Source organism: Buteo buteo, chromosome 10 (assembly GCF_964188355.1).
Source record: "Buteo buteo chromosome 10, bButBut1.hap1.1, whole genome shotgun sequence".
Lineage (NCBI taxonomy): Eukaryota > Metazoa > Chordata > Aves > Accipitriformes > Accipitridae > Buteo > Buteo buteo.
The window spans coordinates 44,695,289-44,716,120 of NC_134180.1; the positions used below are offsets into that span (position 1 = coordinate 44,695,289).

At 45.1% G+C, this 20,832-nt stretch overlaps 1 protein-coding gene across 1 annotated transcript in view; it reads right to left on the reverse strand.

Annotated features, from left to right (window-relative positions):
• Positions 1 to 229: 229 nt before the first annotated feature.
• Positions 230 to 20,832, reverse strand: part of ERICH3 (glutamate rich 3) — a 43,693-nt gene continuing 23,090 nt past the window's right edge. The window contains exons 13-16 of the mRNA XM_075037384.1: positions 13,054 to 13,557; positions 7,450 to 7,596; positions 3,433 to 5,654; positions 230 to 2,963 (exon numbers count right to left, since the gene is read on the reverse strand). Coding sequence (XP_074893485.1) covers positions 2,892 to 2,963; positions 3,433 to 5,654; positions 7,450 to 7,596; positions 13,054 to 13,557 — 2,945 coding nt within the window. The 3' untranslated portion in view covers positions 230 to 2,891. The remainder of the gene's footprint in view (positions 2,964 to 3,432; positions 5,655 to 7,449; positions 7,597 to 13,053; positions 13,558 to 20,832) is intronic.

Sequence of the window (20,832 nt, forward strand, 5' to 3'; positions counted from 1 at the left end):
CACACAAGTGCCATTTATAAATATTTTAAGTATTTTAAATAATGAATTGTCAGCTTTCCAGTTCCTTACAATCACTACTGCACTGTTCATTTGGGACTTCCCTGATGCCCCAGATCTTCTGCAGCCCAAGAGTGCCCTGGCAGTTCAGCTGCCTCTTGGTTACCAGCACTTGCCTTTTTTTCCTAAAAGGCTGAGGTGGATCTAGTTAAGTCGCCGTCTGCTGCTGCAAACTCAGTACTGTACCTAACCACCTTCAGCGTGCTCTGAATGGCGGATTTCTTTGAAAGCAGCTTCTACCCCCAAGGACAGAACCCTCCCTCCTGGCCCAAGTGTTGGGAGCGCAGGCGGGGGGGCTGGCGAGAGGCTGCACCAGGAGGAGAAACCGGCTTCAGCGATGGCTGCCAGCCCTGAGGACCACCTGCCCCGGGCAGCCTCGGTCCCAGCGCTGCCCGGGGCGCTCAGCCGTCGCCCTCCCATCGCTCAGCACACGCCGCAGAGCAGCCCCTCGAAAGGAATCGGCCGGGCAGGGCCGTAGCGCCGAGGGGACCTCTGCCTCGGGCAGCACGGGTGGCTGCAGCCCCCTTAACGCGACAGAGCCAGCGCTGCAGCAGGGACCCCGGTCCTGGTGCTCGCCATTTGCAGAGCAAGAGTGTTATTTAAGAGTATTTTGAGATGCTCCGTAGATCGCTCCAGCGCTCACCTGCAACAAATGAATCAAACCTCTTCCCTCTCGCATTCTCATCCTGTGTTAAGCAGCTAAATGTCAAATAAACCAGTGTGGTTCATGATCTGCCCAAGTACAGCCTTAGTTTTAATCCTGACCCTTCAAGGGAATCCCTGCTAAGGCAAATCCCTGCGCTCCTCCCTCTGCCTTTGTTCATCTGCAACCCACATGGATGAACGTGCACTTGTAAATGGCTTTGGTACAGTCATGCTCACGAGCCACAGGCATTTGCTTTCCACAGGTATCTGCGTGATGCAGTTTTTGCGACACAAATATTCAACCCAACATTAGTCATCCAGTTAGAAAGCAGAGATAAATACTGAAGACCAGGCCCTACTTGACTGGCAAGTATTATTCTTACAGTGAAATCATTTGCAAAAATTCAAGGAACTACACAGACCAGTACATGTACTTTTATAGACCCAAGTAAATGTGCAGGTGTGCATGTGTATACGGAAAAAACAAACCTCTGGAGAAGGTCATTAGCATGAATTTAAATTCTGAACACTTCACATACCAGGTGTATTCAACTGTAGAGTATGTAAACACTGATTATCTATTTACTGCACTTTTTTTATATTGAACAACATTGAAAATGTCTTGGTCCAGTGAATAAGCCACTTCTAATTTTATGGACATTCCCTGGTTAAAAGGAGAAGACCATTGTTGAATGGTCAAAAGTCAAATACGTGCTTTGTAAGCAAATATTGCATATCTTGCACAGAATAAACATTTCAACCGCAGCACTCAGGATTGCTTGATGCAATGCTTTCATTTGAACTGCTGAGGACTGTAAAGCTATTATTAGTCTTTTTTGCCTACTTTTCTCTTTCAAAACCCTTCCTGGTATCCAGACTGAAAATCAAATGCAACCATCTTTAGTACAGGAGGGAACAAACATGAATTACCTGATCACATTTAAATTTCCTATCCCATATATACTGATCTTAAGTGACTTACAGTAACAACCCACTCAAAATCCTGCGCATTTCAGTTCCATTTCCCCATCGAAAGCACAGTTAGAGTCCCCTGTGTAGGCGTTGAGCATCCTGCAGCCCACCGGCAATGCCTGCCAGGCTGCTGCGCACCCAGCACTGGACGCCGCGGCCCGGCAGGGTCGCACTGGACGCCGCGGCCCGGCAGGGTCTCGGGGAGCCCTCGGCGGTGCAGCAGAGCTGAAAGGGAGACTCCAGCAGCGGAGAGCCGCAGCCAGCGCTGGGCTGAAACAGCTTTACACTGACCAACCCTCCTGCGGTTTCAGCACAGACTCCGTGGGCCCAGGGAGTTACTCCCGACACCAGCAAAAGCAAAAGGCCAGGCTTCATTCATTTACAAATACACATTAGAACTGGTCTGATTTAACAATTTTCAACATTTCAAAGTCCCAAGAACACCCTGAAGTGTGGCCAGCAACAAGCCTGGATCCCGGAGGAAAGAGAAGCCCCCACTGCATGCCACCCACCTGGCAGCACGGGGCACCCGTGCACGCTGGAGGGCTCGCTTGCCTGTAACGTGGGGTGGAGGCAGCCCCCCAAGCTAAAACCCCCTATGTGAAGCCAGCATTCCCCCCATGATCCTGTCGTTCCACATCTCTGCTGAACACCCCCAGATGCTCTTACCAAAGCATTAATGTGCGCAAGTGCTCTATGCACAGCAATGAAGACACAGCCCGACTCACAGTGAAGAGTTTGTAGTTCAGAAAGGCAAACGACACACAGAAAAATGCAGTCAGTACATAGACACAGATACAGTCAAACACCGGCACTCTGTACAGACAAACAACTTGTCCTATGGAAACACGTACAGCACATCACCCTCAGCCCTCCCTCCCACCAGCCGGCAGAAGCAAGCGGTGCCTGGGGGAGGAGGGGAGGTTCAGCCAGTCCAATATTTCTCTGTGTTTTGGGAAAAACAAGCATGACAGCTGTGGAACAATTCTTGCAATTACTGTCTTCATAATTACAAAGGAGTGCTGTTTCCTGGGCTGGCATATACAGGCTTATTTCAGTTGTCTGCTGCACACTGAGAAGCTGTTTTAGTAAAACGTGACAGATGGTTGTGGTACTCGAGGAGTACAATAAAGGAGTGAACATCCCAACCGGCACAAATCAACAGCAATTTGTGTAAATGTTGCAGGACACAGCACTGAAGGAGCTGCAGAAAAAGCTTAGAGGAGAGTTTCTTCCCCATCCTGGCGCTGTAATGAGGGCACGACAACCGCATCTGGGTTTACAACATCCTACAAAACAACAAGAAAAACATTAGCTTTACAGAAAACATGCTAAACTTTGAGCTACTGAGATACTGTCCTAACAGATTTCCTACAAGCAGATGCCAGAGTAACCGGAGAAGCTGAGTGCTGCTGTTGACCCAGGATGTCAGAGCCAGCGGGTGCTGCCGAGGCTCACCCACTGCCACCAGTGCCGGGTGGCAGGAGCTGCTCCGCGTGGCCGGAGGGGCCAGATGACTGAGGGGCTGCGAGCGTCAGCGCCAAAGCAAAGATATTTGCAACAAGACTTCGGGAACAGGAGAGAATGGAGAAGCTGCCACCCAAAAGGATTTATCATCCCTTACCCCAGGTACCAGCAGCAGATACTTAGGAAAGTGTAAGAAACGGGACAAAGTGGTGCATCCTCTGCTGCTGGCAGGGACCAGTCTGGGGACTCGAAGGGGCGCGGGGGGCAGCGGCCGACCCACGCAGGACTCACCTCACGGGAACCACGGCTCCTCTCGCCGGTGTCAGCGGCTCCCGGAGTGTCTGGGCTCCCTCCAACGGGACTGTCCTTCCTCTGCTCCCTGACCCCACCAGCGCTCCATGCAGTCTCCGGGACACCCGCTGCCTCCCTCTCCCTCGTGTTTTCACAGAGGCCTGCCTGATCCCCCTCGGCTTTCACTCCTGCCTGCTCTGTGCCCCCCTGCAGCCCACCCTTGCCCCCCACTACCCCCGTCCCGGGAGCTGCCAGCTGCGGCTGGGTGCCCAGGCACAGCCCCTCGCTGCCTGCCGACCCTCTTCCCCCCGACTCCGCTCCCCCATCCCCACGCACAGGGGCGCTCAGAGAGGTTTCTGCAGTCGGCTGCTCCCCAAGGGACATCACTCCACGCGGTTCTGCGTGCCATGGGGACACGAGACCCGCTGTGCCCCACTCCCACCCCGCCTCATCCTGGCCCTTGGCCCCCACCAGCGCTGGCCCCCTTCCCTCGCCCCCCAGCACTGCCTCCTGGTTCACCCCTCGCCCGCAGACCACGGCTGCATCTGCCACCCCTTCCCTGTCCCTCCCAGACTCCCCGGCTGCCCCCCTTCCTTCGGCTGACACCCCCCCTGCCCCTGCCGCCCCTGTCCCGCTCTGTCCCCCCAACACTGCTCCCGCCACCCCCTCCCGTGCCACCGCCCCATCGCCCAGCCCGCCACCGCCAGCCACCTCCTGCCCCACCAGCGCCGGCTCCGCTGCCGCTCCTCCCTCAGGCAGAGCCCCTCGCCCTGCCTGGACGCCCGCCGCGGCACCAGCCGCCCCCCCTGACCCCCCCACCCCGCTCACACACAGCCCCGGGGCAGGCAGCGCTGCTTCATCCATCACCCCCCCACCAGGAGACCTCTCCTTCCCTCTCTCTTCAGCATGCTCCAGCGATCCCTGCGTCCCGGCTGCCAGCTCGCTTGGACTGGCTGCTCCACCTGCGACCTCCTCTCCTCCTCCTGACCCTGCTCTGGCTATCTCTGCAGATATTCCCATCAGCCCTCCATCAGGTGTTTCTTCCATTGCACTCTCTGTCTTTGCTTTGCTGCCTAGAGATGGGTTTCCACTCGAAAGTGCTTCTGCTGAGCCCCCCTCCTCCTCCTCCGCTGTTGTGGCCTCCTCCAACTGGGATGACCCTTCAGTTATGGGATCCCCTCCAGCACCCACCAGTGTCTCTAATCCCGGTGCTACTTGCAACATGGGACCCTTGCCAGGCTCCACAGAGTCCTCCGCTCTCAGGAGAGAGCTGCCTTCTACCTCTGATGCCTTGCCAGTCTCAGACGTTCCTGCTCCTATGGCAGGTTCCCCCATCTCCATCCACTCTCCCCCTGATGCTTTCAGCTGGGAAAACTCATTTGGCTTTACAAAGTCTTCTCCTCCAGGCACTGCTTCTCCTGTGCAAATGTTTGCATCCCCTAATGTTTCCAGGAGAGCCCCAGGCTTCTCCGCAGCCTCCTCCCCTTCAGCAACAGCTTCCTCTACAGACTCTTCTCCAGGGCCAACTACCCCAGCAATCCCTTCTTCTGCCAAGCTGGCATCCTCCACAGCCTCCTCTGCCTCAGACACAGCACCCACCACAACGCCCTCCCCTGCAAAACCTCCCTCCTCCACGGCCTCCTCTGCTTCAGACACCGTCTCGCCCACCACCTCCTTCACTGGAGGCCCTGGCGCTCCCGCAGCCTCCTTTGCCCTGGAGGCCTCCTCCGCTGCCTCTTCTCCCTCAGAGACCTCCCCGGCCACCTCCTCCCCGTCGGACGCTGCCTCCCTGCCTAGCAGTGCCCCTGCCAGCTCCGCTCCCCCAGGCGCCTGCTCCCCCAGCGCTGCCTTGCTCTCTGTCTCCTCCATCAGAACTTCCCGCTCCCTGGGTGCCACCTCCGCGCCAGGCTCCGTTCCCTTCCCTGTCCCCTTTCCTTTGGGATCCTCTGCCATGGCGCTCTCCTCGGCTGCAGATTCCTCCACTGCAAGCTGATCCTCCGCCTGCGGCGTGGCCACTGCGTCTTCCTTGGGCAGCAGATCTCCCGCCCGTGCCATTTCTTCTCCTGCCTCTTCGGCGCGAGCACCTCCTCCCTCAGCAACAAAATCTTCCTTCTCGAGTGCTTGCCTCTCCCCTACCATCTGCCCTTCTTGTACCACTTGTTCTGCTGCCTTCTGCACGTCAAGTGTTCTTGTTCCTTCTGCCAAGAAAGCTCCATCTGGTGCTATTAAGAAATAATCAAAACATTAGTTTTATTGAGAACCGCGTTAGTGTTAAGGCTGTTTTACAGGGTTATTATTAAAGATGCTATCTCTCCCAAGCAATGAAGGGACATCAGCAGGGTGACAAGAAGAAAACTTGCTGTGCTGCTTCTCATCACACACCTGTGCTCTGACTATGTTTCCAGTGCTGCCGTTCTGGCATCTGGCATAACTAATTTAAGCAAAAATGTTGATGCACGACCAGCTTTCAACTCTGACAGTTCTGCCTGCCCTGCCTACTCTCCCTCCTTCCGTCACCTGCCTAGCAGGGAGCTCAGGTCTGTGTATGAAATAGCTATAAGCTTGACAGTAACATTCAAAAATTCAGAAATAGGTGGTAAATTGCTCATGTATAATATGCACACACAGGAAGAAAAATACTCAGCTGTTCATGTAAAATGGGTAATTGCTTCCCATGGATTCTGTAATTACACCAGGGGAATAATACAGGGTTGATTCCGGCCCCCTGGGAATTGAACAGCAAAGCCTTCATTGAATTTGGTGCTCCAGGATCTGTCCCTGAGCAGGAGATTCCACACTTTCCAAAGACCACCTGCCTGGGAAGCAAACATGTTTCAACCCTGATTTGGAGGGACAATTGACACAGAAGAAGGCTGGCCCAGGCACTACATGTTCTCTACCCTGGTCTATGCATCAGAAACATAGATCCTTGCGAAGACCAACACATGAAGACTACTGGACTTTGAAATTAAATGTTATAGACAGTTGTTTGTGGTCAGCTGATGAGACCAAGGCAGAAGCAATCTCATCTGAGAAAGACTTACTGAGAAAAAGACAATTACTGAAACACCAGAGACGAGAAGGAACCTCCAGCCTCCTGTATACACCTTCTGAATGAAAGACAACAAACCTTAAAAGACTATGTTCTTAGACTACATAGAAGAAGATCAAAAGGCTCCCAGCTGACCAGAAAAAACCTTAGAAGACCCTGGATTAATGTGCCAAAGTATAAGACAGTGCACAACTAGCAATTTAAAAACAATATATATAACCTGTTCCTGCCAGCTGTTAGACTCTTAGAGGATGGAAGAAGGAAATGTAAGAGCAACAGTGCAGACTGAAGTCAGTTTTTTCTTCTCTTTTCAGACTCATTGCTACTGTGGAGTAGAATCTTAACGTTACTTTCACTGTGGCTCATTGCTGCAGCAGGATAGCTGGCTTTAATACCCCCTGTATAATATGCAAGCCTCTTCTGTCAGGCACATCAAGTCTCCAGCAATAAACTGCTAGGGTTGCAAGGACCAGAAACATTACTGGAAGGTACAAAGATCAAGCTGAAATTTCCTCATTGCCAGTTATGCCAACTGCTAACAGGGAGATGAGTTTGGGAGACAAACAGGGTACAGCATGGAGATCAAGTCTGCAGTTCAGCTCCACTCCTAGTCTGCCAGACCCATCCTGCCTGTCTGGACAATGCATTTCCCAAGGAGGCCCGGCACTACCTGGAAGCAAAGGGAAATTCACTAGATTCCTGCTTTCCACAGCTGTTTTCTTGACTGGCAGCCTGGATGGCCTGGATTCTTTACCTAGGACCATTACAACTGCCAAAAAGAGCATTAATTATACATGACTACAGAAGCCAGCTACTCATCACCCAATTTTATACAAGTTAGGAAAGAAAAGAGCACATGGGGAGTTTGATAGCCTAGAAAGGAAAGGGAAAGGGCAAATACTTCTATAAAAAGACTTCAGATGAAGAAGATTTAATCCATGTCCCTGATCGACAGCCAATCTCACCTTCACTGGCATCATGCTCTGTACTTGTTATGTTCTCTTCTTCCTCATCTGCACAGGAATCACGAGGTTCAGGTTCAGAATTCACCTGATGATCATTTCCAATTGCCTTTGCTATTTCCTCCTGGACTGGTTTGCAATCTTCAGAAACTATCACAAAGTTACAAAAGAGGAAGCAAGAAAGAGAAACCATTACAAAGCAAAAGGGGAGTAGAAGTCATCTAGCCATCTCAGCTTGGTTTAGAATTTGAAATGTTAGGGCAGACCCAATTGGAGCCATGTAAATCTTCACCAGCAATAATTTTTTGAAGTAGATTAAAACCAAATGGAGACAACCACTAAAAACCTAAGGGAAAATTCATGCAGCAGCATCTACTGAACCATAGAGTGGCAATCTTCCACAACATCTTCACAAAACAGTAAGACTGCTTTTGTCAGGCAGTCAGGCGGTGTGGGGCTGTCAACATACAAGCAACAACATTGTTGTATAGACAGAAAATTGTTATTGTTCTATAAATACTTAAAAAAAAAAAAAATTCTATGTTAAGCTCCCAACTACAGTTCTGATGATTCCTCAATTCCCCAAACTAACATAAGTGACTGAAGACCTATGCTTATCTATAAATAAGTGGGGAAGTATTTTCTGCTCTGTAAATGCAATGATTGTGATGCTTCACAGTCAAGTCATACATCTGACATTATTGTTAAGATTGTGCTGTTTGTTCCATTTTTGCTTTATGACTTGCCGGATGATTACATGAATGGCTTTTAAGCTAGTAATACTAAACAACTTCTTTATGAGCAGTATTCCAGCTATATACACAGCCCAATCCCTTCAGCATCTCCTCTGAAAGCTCTTCCCTCCAGCAACCCAGGCTTCTCCCTTCAAGTTCCATGAGTTTTCTACATCTTTCCTTTTCTGTTGCAGTTATTGCCTTAGTCTTTTACACAAAGAGCTTGCTAGTTTGCCAGTGGTATGGATTGACAGCATAAAGTCGAATCTCGCACTTGGTTTTACTGCCCAATGGCCTCTTTTGCCAGTATAGTGTGTCCATTAGGAACCACAGACTTCCAGGTATATCTCTGAAACAGCTGTCTGCTTTTGCTTGTGTTGTGACTGTTAGTGTGAGACTTGATTAATAATTCCTGTTGCTGCTGGGATGGTGCCAGCAGTCATATGTTTGACTGTTCCTCTGCAGCTTGGAACAATCAAGCCTTTGACTGAAAGGAAGTAACTCTGTCAATTGCTTGTATTCAATACTTATGTCAAGCATAACTTTCAGATCATAAAGGAGACAATCACATTTCTAGATTTTACTGCTGTATGTGACATGACGCAGTACACTGGTCAGCTTCATCTGTGCAGTGGAAGTGCTGCAGAGACACTTGTTCCAAGTTTCAGTTTCTAGACATCTACAGACAATTTCTACATCAAGGCTCAGTGAGAACACAGACACCTTTAAATATCTTCACCAATGATCTTCCCAGAATCAGCCTATGGCATTTTATTTAGACAAAGTATTTTGTTTGAGAGTAGAGGAACAGGGTTTTGGCCAGCGAGAAAAAAAGATCTGAATCCTGACTTGGCCTTCTATTACAAAAATACAGAGACTAAAACCAATTGCCACAACAAACCACTCAACATGTTTCTGGCTAAATCATGACTCACAGCCTAGATAAAGAGGTGTTACATAGTCTGATATCTTGACTTTCAAGCAACACCTTACTTCAATTTCTCTGAAAATGAAAATAAGGAGCCATGAGTAAAAAGCTAATGTTTCCACACTAAGGAACTGGCTGACTTTGGGCCACCCTGCAGTACGGCATGTAATAAAGGTGCCCAAAATTTGGGGCTTCGTAAAGAATGGACAGGACAGAAGCAGTGAACCTGCTGTGACAGAAGCCTGAGGTGCTGGCAGCATCAGCAGATTCAAAAACACACTAGACAAAGTCATGGACATCAGATCCATAAACAAGTACAAAAGGACTAGGCAGGCATTTTTTTCTAACAGCTATTATACAACAGATTGGAGTGCAGGAGAGCTACAAAATGAGTGAAATTCAGAAAACTGAGCCTTTTGTGTTCGTGAACAGCATCTTCCCTTGCCATTGGAAGACGCAGACTACTGCAAGAGGTGTGCCTCTGGGCTGATCTGATGGGCACTTCTGAAGTTACTAAGAGCTGTGCTAGAAGAAAATCAGTTGCATAAACATAAGCACAATAAGGCTGACTGACCTGGCCACTGGTCTCATCCAAATTGCCCACTTAACCTATAGAAATACTGTCTTGCCTCAAAGCGTTTGTACAGGTCTTCTATGGATCGCTGTCACTCCTGGGTGGCATGTGTTGAAATCACATGTACTTGCAAGTGGCAGAATGTTCCCTCAGCAATTTATTATGAAAAATAGCTAACAATTCTTATGAGACTGATTTTTTTTTATACATGTAGCTGGGTGTATGGGATTTAATCTGCTTGCTGCTTCAGAGTCAGTCAGGGCACTGAAAGGTCCAGGAGTGGGAGAGGCGTTGTTCCCGCTGCCTTGCAGTGAGAAGACTTAACACTGTCTTCTCTGCCACAACCTTGCACTCTTCCCAAATCCCTGCCTCTCTCTTGCAAATGCACACCCTGTGCTCTCTCACCTTTTTCCTAGGAGGTGTTTATTTTCTACACTGTCGATTCTGTCTTTCTACTCACCCTTGCATATGCTATTTTTCTTCTTTATTTCACTTTTTTTTAAATTTTTTCTTATTCTTCCTCCTGTGGTTCTCCTACTTTACGCTTGCACCCATCCTTCCTACCCCATCAGTACCCTTCACCCACACAGCTCTGAATAGAAATGTGAGAAAATTTTTAAAAGACCATTTCAGTCTACAGTACTACAAAAGGCACTTACTCAGCATGAATGCCTTTTTGCCTATACCATAGGTCCTAAAGGGCAGCGATGGCTTCATTCCTTGCTGTCACACTTGACCTGGGTGAAGCGCTAAGATCTGCTCTGCAAGGAACCATGAAAGTTGAGCAGGGAAGGTCCCAGGAGAGCATTTGTAAGGTTCCTCCTGGGACCCAAGATCCTGGCAAAGGTCTCCGCGCAATAGCACACAACCTGCTTGAATCATTCTGACATTTCAGCTCTGCAGAGAAGACAAGAAGCTTTCTGCTCCAGGACATCCCTTGGCTGCCTCACGCAGAGGTATGGGCAGCACTTTCTTTGACTTGCTGAAATACAAAGTGCTTTGCTAGGTATGGTGCGTATATTTTACTTTGACCTGATTATAGGCCTGAAGTCTGACTAGCTGGCAGTTCCCATTCTTTGCAGTTTACTGCCTGCGTAACATTTGACAAAAGGGAATTGACAGTCTATCAAAACACAGAGCCCAGGGAAGGATGACAAATACTGCTCACAATAATTCTCTCTCTTGGGATCAGCAATATCTCCTTGCCACAAGGAGTACAGCAAGATCAGAAAACATGCAGCAGGAGCCCCTCCCAGGTATTTCCACACTTCTGACAGATCCTGTCACGCCACCGGTTGTGATTTGCCCAGACTCAGCCTGCGACTGAACAACCCCACAGGAGCATTTTGCACCTTTTGCTTTCTTCAGCATATACAATTCTCTCTGATAAATTAGCTCTGCACTGTTAATGACAGCACTGGTTAGGAGAAACACAGGCTGGGCGGCTGATGAGAATGACCAGTCCCACAGAGAAGTTCATGTGAAAAAATCAGGGAGGCCCAAGAACGGACCGAGAACCAATTCTGCAGTCACAGTAAATGACTGAGCTCTTCCAGCCCTCTGGGTGTCTCTGGAGGCTTTTAGTCCTCAGCCTTTTGGAGGACTGGAGTAGTGGGAGTTGTAATCATCTGGCATTTAAGGCTATAGATGTCCTCAAATTTTTTAATTAGAATCTTTACCATGGCAGCAACTGTGCTAAATGCCTAGAAGAAGCTAAGATTCCCATGTGACCTTTGTTACCCTACAATATTTCTTTAGCATGCTCATTACATCTCAAAAAAGTTGCCTACACACAGATTCTTGGCAATTCTTTATTTGCTGTAAAATTTACCTAAACAACGCCCATGCAGACAGGGGGAAATCTGTATGCAATTTAGTCAGTTGTTTCTTGTCCCTCCTTGATCTTCACTGTCCCTGAATCTCAGGTAATCTCCTGGCAGCAGAGATGATGCAGGACTTGACTAAGAAGTAAACGCTGTTACCTACGTAACATTCGGACAATCTATCTATATTTGATAGAGGATCTCTGTTCAAACCTAGAGCCATGAAACCATGTGCGTTGAATGTAAGCACACAGGAATTTATGCTAATAAAGAACAATGCTATTGTTTTAGGCTAACTCAGTATCAGATTACTAGCTTGACACATTCGATTGATCTTTTCTTGGTTTTGTGTTAGAGTGTAATATTCTGTCCTCTAGCTTTTTAAAGTTCTTTCTTCTTCAGTAGTCCTTACTCAACTCATCTAAGCCTAGTGGTGAAGGTGCTTAAATTGAAGCTTCTTTCACACAAGTGAAGAGAGGGGTTCCAGAAGCAAACATCTTTGAAGACTTGAGCATTATTCAATGAATAGTATGTTGCTGTCTTTACCATCTCCATTCTGAACGCATAACAAAGCAAAAGCAATGCACAAGACAGTCAAAGTAACTGAGCAGCAACAGATTTGCAAAGCATTAAGCACCAGCATTCAAATTGTTTATTCCATGCACAGCTATCTTAGACAGATGCACTGCAGTGAACAGAAAGCAACAGAAGCAGAACCAAAAACTTCTGTTAAAATAAAGGAAAAGCATTCTATATTCCACTGCAAATCCAGCATACAGAAAGACAATTGGAAATTTCATCTACCATAGCTTGTGGCTCTCCTTTACATCAACACCAGTGCAGACAACTATTCTTTTATACTGACTGATTTAACAGCATCCAAGACATTTCCCTCATGACCTGGATGACATTGCAAAGCAAGGGCTTACATTTGTCCCCATTCCCCAGATACAATAATGCAAAGCCTTGCTCACGTGGCCAACCTTTTATTAATTGCCCATTATCCATAAAGGTAAGGTTGAAACTGCAAGATGCCCATTTTATCAACAGTAAAAATGAGGTGTCACACAACTACCTGATTTGCTCCTTGCCAACAAATCCATGACAGAGTGAAGGAACACAACCATGGATCAACTGACATAGTTTTGATCTTCATCTGCTGCACCATGATTCACATGGTAATTTTTGGTGTTCTTTTTGAACATAGTATGTCAGCATTATAAAACAGAGTCCCCCAATGTGGCATACAGATTCTCCTATAGGTAATAAATCATGTTTGGATTTTATAATAATTGCATGGTATGTGAAACCCAACTACTGGAGTAAAAAAGAATAGCCAAAGCCTTACACTGGAAACACTAGAAAAGAAACAATAAACCAAGGTTACATTCTGGGTGGTTATTTAGCTCACAGGAGTACAGGCTATACTAGTAGCTTGAAAACAGTCCACCAACTGCATTCTCCATGCTGCACCATGACATAGTATAAAGGCAAATACAGCAACACTCGCATGCACCACTCACAGTTGTGCAGAGGGATTGTACTCACCACCTCCTTCATCACCCTGAGGATACTCTTCATTGCTGTCCTCCACTTCTGTCATACTGCTTTCCAAAGGCACGAGAAGACTTTCCTCCCCATCATCCCTCCTGGTACTTGCATTCTTCTCCCCGTCTTCCCCTATGTTACTTTCTACTGACCCAGCCTGTTTGAGGTCCCCATTAACTGCAGGACTTTGATACTGTATTGCCATTGTATTTTCGTGAAAAACTCCAGTATCTTCCCTTGCTGTTAGATCTTCTGGTTTTGCCTTTTCTGCTTCATCTATTCCTTCCTTTTCTAGTGCAAAAGCTTCCTGATTTTCCTTCATTCTGAGCAGTTTATTCTCCCCGTTCTCGTTTCCATATTGTGCATGTGCTGTGTTATCAGATGCCCTTTGGATATTATGCTCCTCTTTGCCCTTGACATCATCTTTCATCATTTCAGCATGAGAATCATCTTCACTGCTATACTGAGTACTGACGGATGAGAGAGAGTGTGCAGGCCTCCTATCTAGAAATAGCAAACATAATTTTGGTTTAGTATTTCTCCCTAAAACATCTGCATTCATTGTCCACTAGTTCCCTTTGCTATGCACAAAGGGACAGATGCTCATCTGGTATCAATCTCTGAATTACACCACCTGAGGATATCATGACAAAATCCCAATAAGTGTAATAGAGGAACATTGCCCAGGTGTATCAAAGTGTTAAAATCAAAGCCATTTAACATGCTTTTTTTTCTGACAATGGAAATGAACCAGATTAGCTCCATCAACCACACAGAAACACACCTCCAAAAGCACCTCTAAATATGACTCTGACAGGTTTTAAAATAGTTTTCTTGAGCTCCATTTGATAAAAGATTTCGGCCATGGCAACAGCCCTTTAGTGCACTCCTGTTAGCTCAGTGAATATGATAAAGATCTCCAAAATCATGTGTAAACCATTCAAGTTGAACTGGAGATGAAGTTCACTGTCTCCTCTAAAGAAACGTACAGGGACCATTATATGAAATTCATAAATGAAAAATTTGAGGGGAAAAAAAAAAAGGTAATAATTCTTCACCTAATATATAGCTGAATGGCAGAGCTTAATGCTACACAGCATTGCTGGTGTCTAAAGTTCACATGGGTTCAAGAAAAGATTAGTCAATCTCAAGGAAGAAAAATCCAGTTAGGCCTACTAAGTGAAAGGGACCACTCTTGGAACACGCTAATTACAGGGGTGGGAAGACACAGTGGGGAAGCACCATAGTATTCTTGCCCTTTTCTTATATTTTTCCTAGGCATCCGCTGCTGGCCAAAGACCAGAAGTAGAATTTGGACCCACGGTCTGTCCCTGAACAGCTATTCTCAGAGCCACAGGAGCCAATCTGTGCCACCTTATTTCTTCCTGCAGCCACAATCTTCCAGCAGCTTCTATGCTTCTTCTTCCTCTGTGGATCTGAGGAAGGCTCATTGCAATTTTTTGTAATATTTTAAATTATCCTTTTCACTGCAATGTATTACAAAAACTTTGCAGGACTGCTTTTAAAAAAACCTCAAATATGGAAGCTAAAACTTCCCTAAAATATGTCAACTACTCCCATTAGTTTTAAAACAAGAACAAAGAAGGGGTGTTTGAATGGCAACTGCGATTCTAAATTAACGGACTGCCTTGTATAGATGCCAGACTACCGATTCAAGAAAACTCCTCAATTTTCCTTAAAAGTAGCAAAGGAAAAGGAACAGCGTGCAACTCCACGCTTTAGTGGTGGTGCGAGGAAGCTGCCTACATCTCTGGGGAAGTTATTGAGGCGTACGCTCATTCTGTCATCTCCGCAGAGACTGGCAGCAAGGGTAATGAGTGGTACCAAATGTGAGGTGGACGTCCATCTTCTAGGATCTCTACTGCAATGGATTTCAGGCACAAATTACCGGAGAGGCACCACCTGGTAATGACTCTCAGTCACTTCCAGTCTTCACTGGATTTGCACCTGTGTTCTAACAGTAGGTATGTTTAGACTCCCAGAAAACAGCATCGCTCCTAAAGACACTTAAAAGAATATAAACAAGAAAGTTCAGAGAACTCCAATATGCAGATTACATATTGTACTATGGGAATTGTCAGTGATTCTTTCCAATTTATTCACAGGCTTGTGGTCCACAAGGATTTGAATGCCAAGGTCTCTCTTACATGCTCTTTATTTATGTCTGATTCATAATATTGGATGCAAAAGTAACATCTTTGGCACCTCAGTTATCTGGATATTATTCTAAAACTCCATGTGCTGGCTGAACTGACCCAAGGGGCCTTATGAATTCAAACGCACTTGAACAAGTGTAATGATATACTGAACTAAGATGAGACAAAAATCCGTCCACAGCATGTACTCATAAAAATCCAGATCCCATTACTATTAGCATGTTATTTCTACTATAGCAGCACTCATAGGCTACAAGTGGATTAGTGTACTGGTTACTGAAACACAAAAACATAGTGTCTATGCCCAAAAGCTTATTATCCAAAATCTTGGTCTACCAACACTAACACACATGCTTAACTTAAAGTAAGTGAGTTCTTCAAAAAAACTGTAGGTCCAAAGCTCAGCAGACAAATTCAAGGCACAGTAAATGTACAGAGCACATAGAATTTCAGGTCACAATGAGATGAAAGTTGAAGCTAGCAACAATTAAAATTAAATTACACAGAAACATGTGGTGTGGATAATCTGCAGGTGGTCACAGGTTTATGTTTGCCTCTAGGTGCCTGACAGAAAGGAAGTTTGCACTACCAGTGACCAGCACTCCCCTGCAAGGTAGGGACAGTCCGTACAAAAGAAATTTCATACACTACAAAAATTCACCTACACTTCAAAAATTCACCTAACAACAAAAAGAAGAAAAAAATAACAAGGCTGGAAGTGGGACTTCCCTAAATGTTCTAGCTGAACACGTTCTGCTGGCCAGCTAGCTGCGTATGTACATACCACAGAGGAGCAGAGTGATTTCACGGGGCTGAGCAGCCATGGACATTAACAGCAGCCACAGGTGTTCAGTAACTTTGTAAATAAAATCCCTTACTTATGTGCCAAAAGACAAATTCAAGAGCTGAACTGTAAGTAACAGATCTAAAATCCAACACAGCTCTGCCACCCTCTGAAAGCCAAGAGAAAATGAGTTACTATCACTAGCATGATGCCCCAGTAACACTTCCCACAAAGGCCCATTTGACCAGATCAAACTATTAAATGTCCACGTTGACTGACTCCAGGAGACATGTGAATAACAGATTCACAGTTTTAACCTTGACATCTCTAACTGCAGAGATCAAGTCACGGGGTGTTTGTATAACTGTGGGCTTGACAACTCACACTCAGCTGTAAGCCTTGCCAGTGCAGAAGGCAACGGTTTTAAAGTAAGGGGAAGTGGGGCATACCTTAGGGCTAAGAGACACAATAATAGCGAAGTAACTCCCCAAACAGTTTTCATGTGCCCAACATTATTTAATGAAGATGAGAGCTAGAAACAGTATGTATAGATGGCAGTAGGGCTACTTCGAACGTACACTACAAGTGCATCTACTCTACCAAAGAGAGAAGGACCAAGGTTTGATTTGCTGCCATCTGTTACAACTCCAGGATCACACACCCACGCGCTGCCTCAGCAGGCAACAAAGCTCACGTTAGCTCCCAGCCCTCGGCACGCACAGCGTTGGACACTGGAGGATCTTGCATGCACGCTGCAAGGGGGCCTCAATCTCGATTCCGTCAGACAGAAAAGTGTATTGAGGACATCAGCAGCGCATTTTTGTGTGCTGTGCATGGCTCCATGGGTAGATGCAAAACAATTCTGCACCTAAAATGAACTCAACTTGTGGACTAAATTGCTAATGTAGTAACACCCTATTTATGCTATCCCTGTCACCAATACCAGACTTTGCAAGGTGCACTATGGAGCATCGAACTTTACACCTCGGCAGGGCCTTGCATTCAATATTGAGAAATATGTAGTCACAGAATTTCACACAAGTTAGGCACTCATACAGAAGGGTGAAGAGGAAGAATTCCTTCTCTAACTGTGGCTTTCGCTCATGTGCCATCCATATGCCAGAATTGTAATCCAGCAGCATGTTCAGAAAACATGTTGTACAAAGAAATCTTAACAATCACAGTTTAAAGAATCCCACTCGGAGTACCACTCCTCCACCATTAGAAAATTCAAGGGGCTGAGGAAGGGAGTTCCTTTATAGACATTTAGATCCCGAGACAATATATTAATTTCTAGATCTCTCTGTCACAACTAGATACATCAGGGAAGCGGCAATTCAGGTAAGTGGAAAAGAGGTGGATATTAAAGAGGTATATGGATTCAGTTATAGGAGAAAAACTGCATAGGATTCAGGAAAATGATAACTCAGGCAGGGGATAAGCTGTCTTGGAGAATTTGTAAATGTAAACATAAAGAAGGGAAAAGAACTGCTTAAGAATGTGCAAAAAGGCATAACTAAAAACAATGAAGTTAAAATAAAGAAAAATCTTTTTAAAAATGAATATCCAGAAAAATATTCTGCAGTTGAGACCTATTAGGCACTTTAATAATCTCCTAAAAAATGGAACTAGTAGTTGCTACTAAAGTTGCTTGAAATATTTCCATGCATACTATTTTCAGAGTCTAAGGGTCCTTCATTCAAACAGAAAGCTCTTCTTGTCCTCAAAATTACCAATGAATTCTTATTTTTCATAAATTTATTTTACATCTAAGTTGGGAAAGCCCCACGTCTTTTTGATTCCTTCTCTCCATCTCTTCTGTTCAGTGGTGGAAAAAAAAAAGTAGAAAGATTTCATTACAAAGGGGAAAATATCAAAAATTAACAAATAGGAAACAGGAATGAAAAATCACAGGCATTTTGTGTTCAATGTATCAATGCCTAGAGTGGTTAACAAAAACAATGCAAAAAAATTATCATTTTCTTTAAAGGATTAAAACCAAATCTGGTTAAAACTAGATGAGGACTTCAGTGCCATCAGGTAAACAGTAAATAGACATTTGGAAGATGACAAACCCTTCCTACAACAGATTTCCTATTCATACAGGAAGAAATGCCCTGCACTAGTTTGGGTTCCACTGTTTACTGTTTGTAAACCCATTCTGTGCAAGCGCAAAGGATACCAACTGGTTTCTGAATACTTCTACCACCCCAAGCGTAGAAATCTCTTTAAAAATTAATCACTACAGCCAGAACAAGAAGATCATCCTGACCTTCAAACTTAAACACAAAGTCCCTAGAAATTCAAAATTCCAGTGATCTGAAATGCCACCCAAAGCTAGCAGTAACCTTAAAACATCCTTATCTAATGTTGCAGTCTACCATTTACTAATGGTATATAAGGACTGCAGAACTGCTTCGGGCTTCCTGCCCCAAGAAGATAAATGTTGGAAGCACTGCTCCTCTTGTTGACAGTCATTTACACCTACAGGGAGCAGTCAAAAGAGCACAGAACAGATGCATTCACAATATAACCAGTGATCACAGAAAAGGCTTTTCCACCAGTATTCCTAGCTCCAAATCCATGCCTCTTCCATTATTTATTGTACATATATATTTAGACTTCTAAAATCCCCTTTAGGTCCCCCTCCAATATTTAGGTAAGCACTCCTTACACTAAAATACCAAATTCCAAATTAGAATATTACCTGTCTCTTCGTCACATCCTCAGCAAAAACAACAGAGTAATGAAGTAAAGCCAGCTTCTTTGCCTCCTTTCTCCAAAAGTCATGGTGAAAAGGTTAAGAAGTCAAAGCTCATGTGGGCCAAAGGGAAAACTGATTCCAAGTCATGAGCTTCTCAAGGAACACCTTTGAAAACAGCTTCCCTCATTTCCACGGAGGCAATGCTGCTCAGCGCCGGACACTTACGGCCCACGGCTGATTGCCAAATGAGATGCAAGTAATAACTGATGAACACCGTATTAGTGTGCTGATGTAAAAGATAGAAGCAGCAAATCGGGCTGCTAAGAAAGAAGATTAAACCTGTCTTATTTAAAACCACAGAGAATGTAAATGATTTGAATGCATGTCCTGAGTTACTGCACTAAAGGAGAACAAAGCAAGACATGACAAATACAAATTGAAAAAACTTTAGCCGTGCCTGCCAGCTGATAGGTGAGGAACACCTGCCTAGATGACTAGCTATTATACACTATTTGTTGCTGATGTTACATGTCCGTATTTCAAGATTTGGTGGCTTCCCAACAGCCTTTTCCCCTCATCAGAAAAATTTATATTGAATTAGTGAGTTTTGGTGCATGCAGCATTATTACATCCTGGTATAAACAAAGGTGAATAACGGTTGCCCTTAGAAAAGGTCTTAATGTATGGGTAGCCATGAAAGGCCCTTACAGTTACCTGTTCCTTTCCACCTACACACATCTATGCATCCACACACTTTCAGTTGATCATCACATACTGCTAGAGCTTGAGAAGCAGCTGATTAAAGTCACAAAAAAGTTCGTAATGCCATACACTAACAAGCAGAAAAGAATGCTTAATTCTACCGATTATTCATGAATCACAAGCTATTTCTGATTATCATGAGAAAACAAAAATTAAGATTCTTTTTGATCACTGCAATGATTTTATAAGCAAGGATATTTCAAACCTGGTTTGAGTTTCTGGTGGATTTTATACTTTCTATAAAAAGACTGGATCTTTCTTGCAGCTGCAACCTTTTCACAAACAGCTGTATTACCTTTGCTTAATTCACCTAGAAATACAAATGTGAAAGTAATGTTTCCGTTTAACTTGAGAAACAGTTTGCACATAGGACTGCCAAACGTAAGGAATATAAAGTAATTAATTTTAAAACAGCAGTAAATGGAGAAACCTTGGTACACTATGACAAGCAAGAGGCACGTAAGTCAGTTCAGGATCTAACAAAGCCATAGAGGAGAAATGTTAGAGAGAAATAAAACACTGCCACAGGGAAGAGGCAGTTCACTTCTGCCTTATTCACCACATGGTGAATGGAATTCTGTTGGTCATCTAATAAATGAGAAATTGCCTGCAAGTTTTCTGTGGGATTATTTATGAAGATGGACAGCTTGGACTGCATGAAGGCCAACAGTTAATACACTAGATGTTAAAAGTGCTGATCCAAAAACGTGAATGACAGAAAACACTACTTATTCTACAGAAATTTACTCCAGAACAGTTTAATGTTTCTGAATTAATAATAATAATGGCCTTGGACACTTCACTGCACAGTTTTGTACCTACATTTGGATCAAGAATCACAGACTAACTTACTGACTCCGACCTTTACTTATTCACAGCCAGACTTGAACGAGGACCCTCACAAACTGCCTAAGTGCTGCAGGCAGAAGGGACAGCTGAACTGATGGCGTTTCCTCCCTGAGCCAGGACAGTGTCAGTGATGTACCAGAGGACAAAGCTGAGGTTCTGATTATTCAGGGCCATTAAAGATAGCACTTCTAAAATACAAGGTGGTATGTGAGGTTTCCTGGTGACTTCTCAGGTAAAAGTGCATATCCTCAGCAGGTGTAAGTGGTCATAGCTTCTCAGATGTCAGTGACCACTGCCATGAAGTGCTGATCTGCCCAAGTATTTAGAGCTAATTTGCTGACTGGCTCCATCTCCATTTCTGCAACTAAATAGTTCAGCAAAGTCTGCTGTCAGCTAGGACATGCTTACACTGCCAGTGGGTTTAGCTGTATTTCAGTGATGGATGGTAGAATTAGTAACAGATGAAGTAGCTATCTTTTACCAATTCAGTAGAAATTGCATAG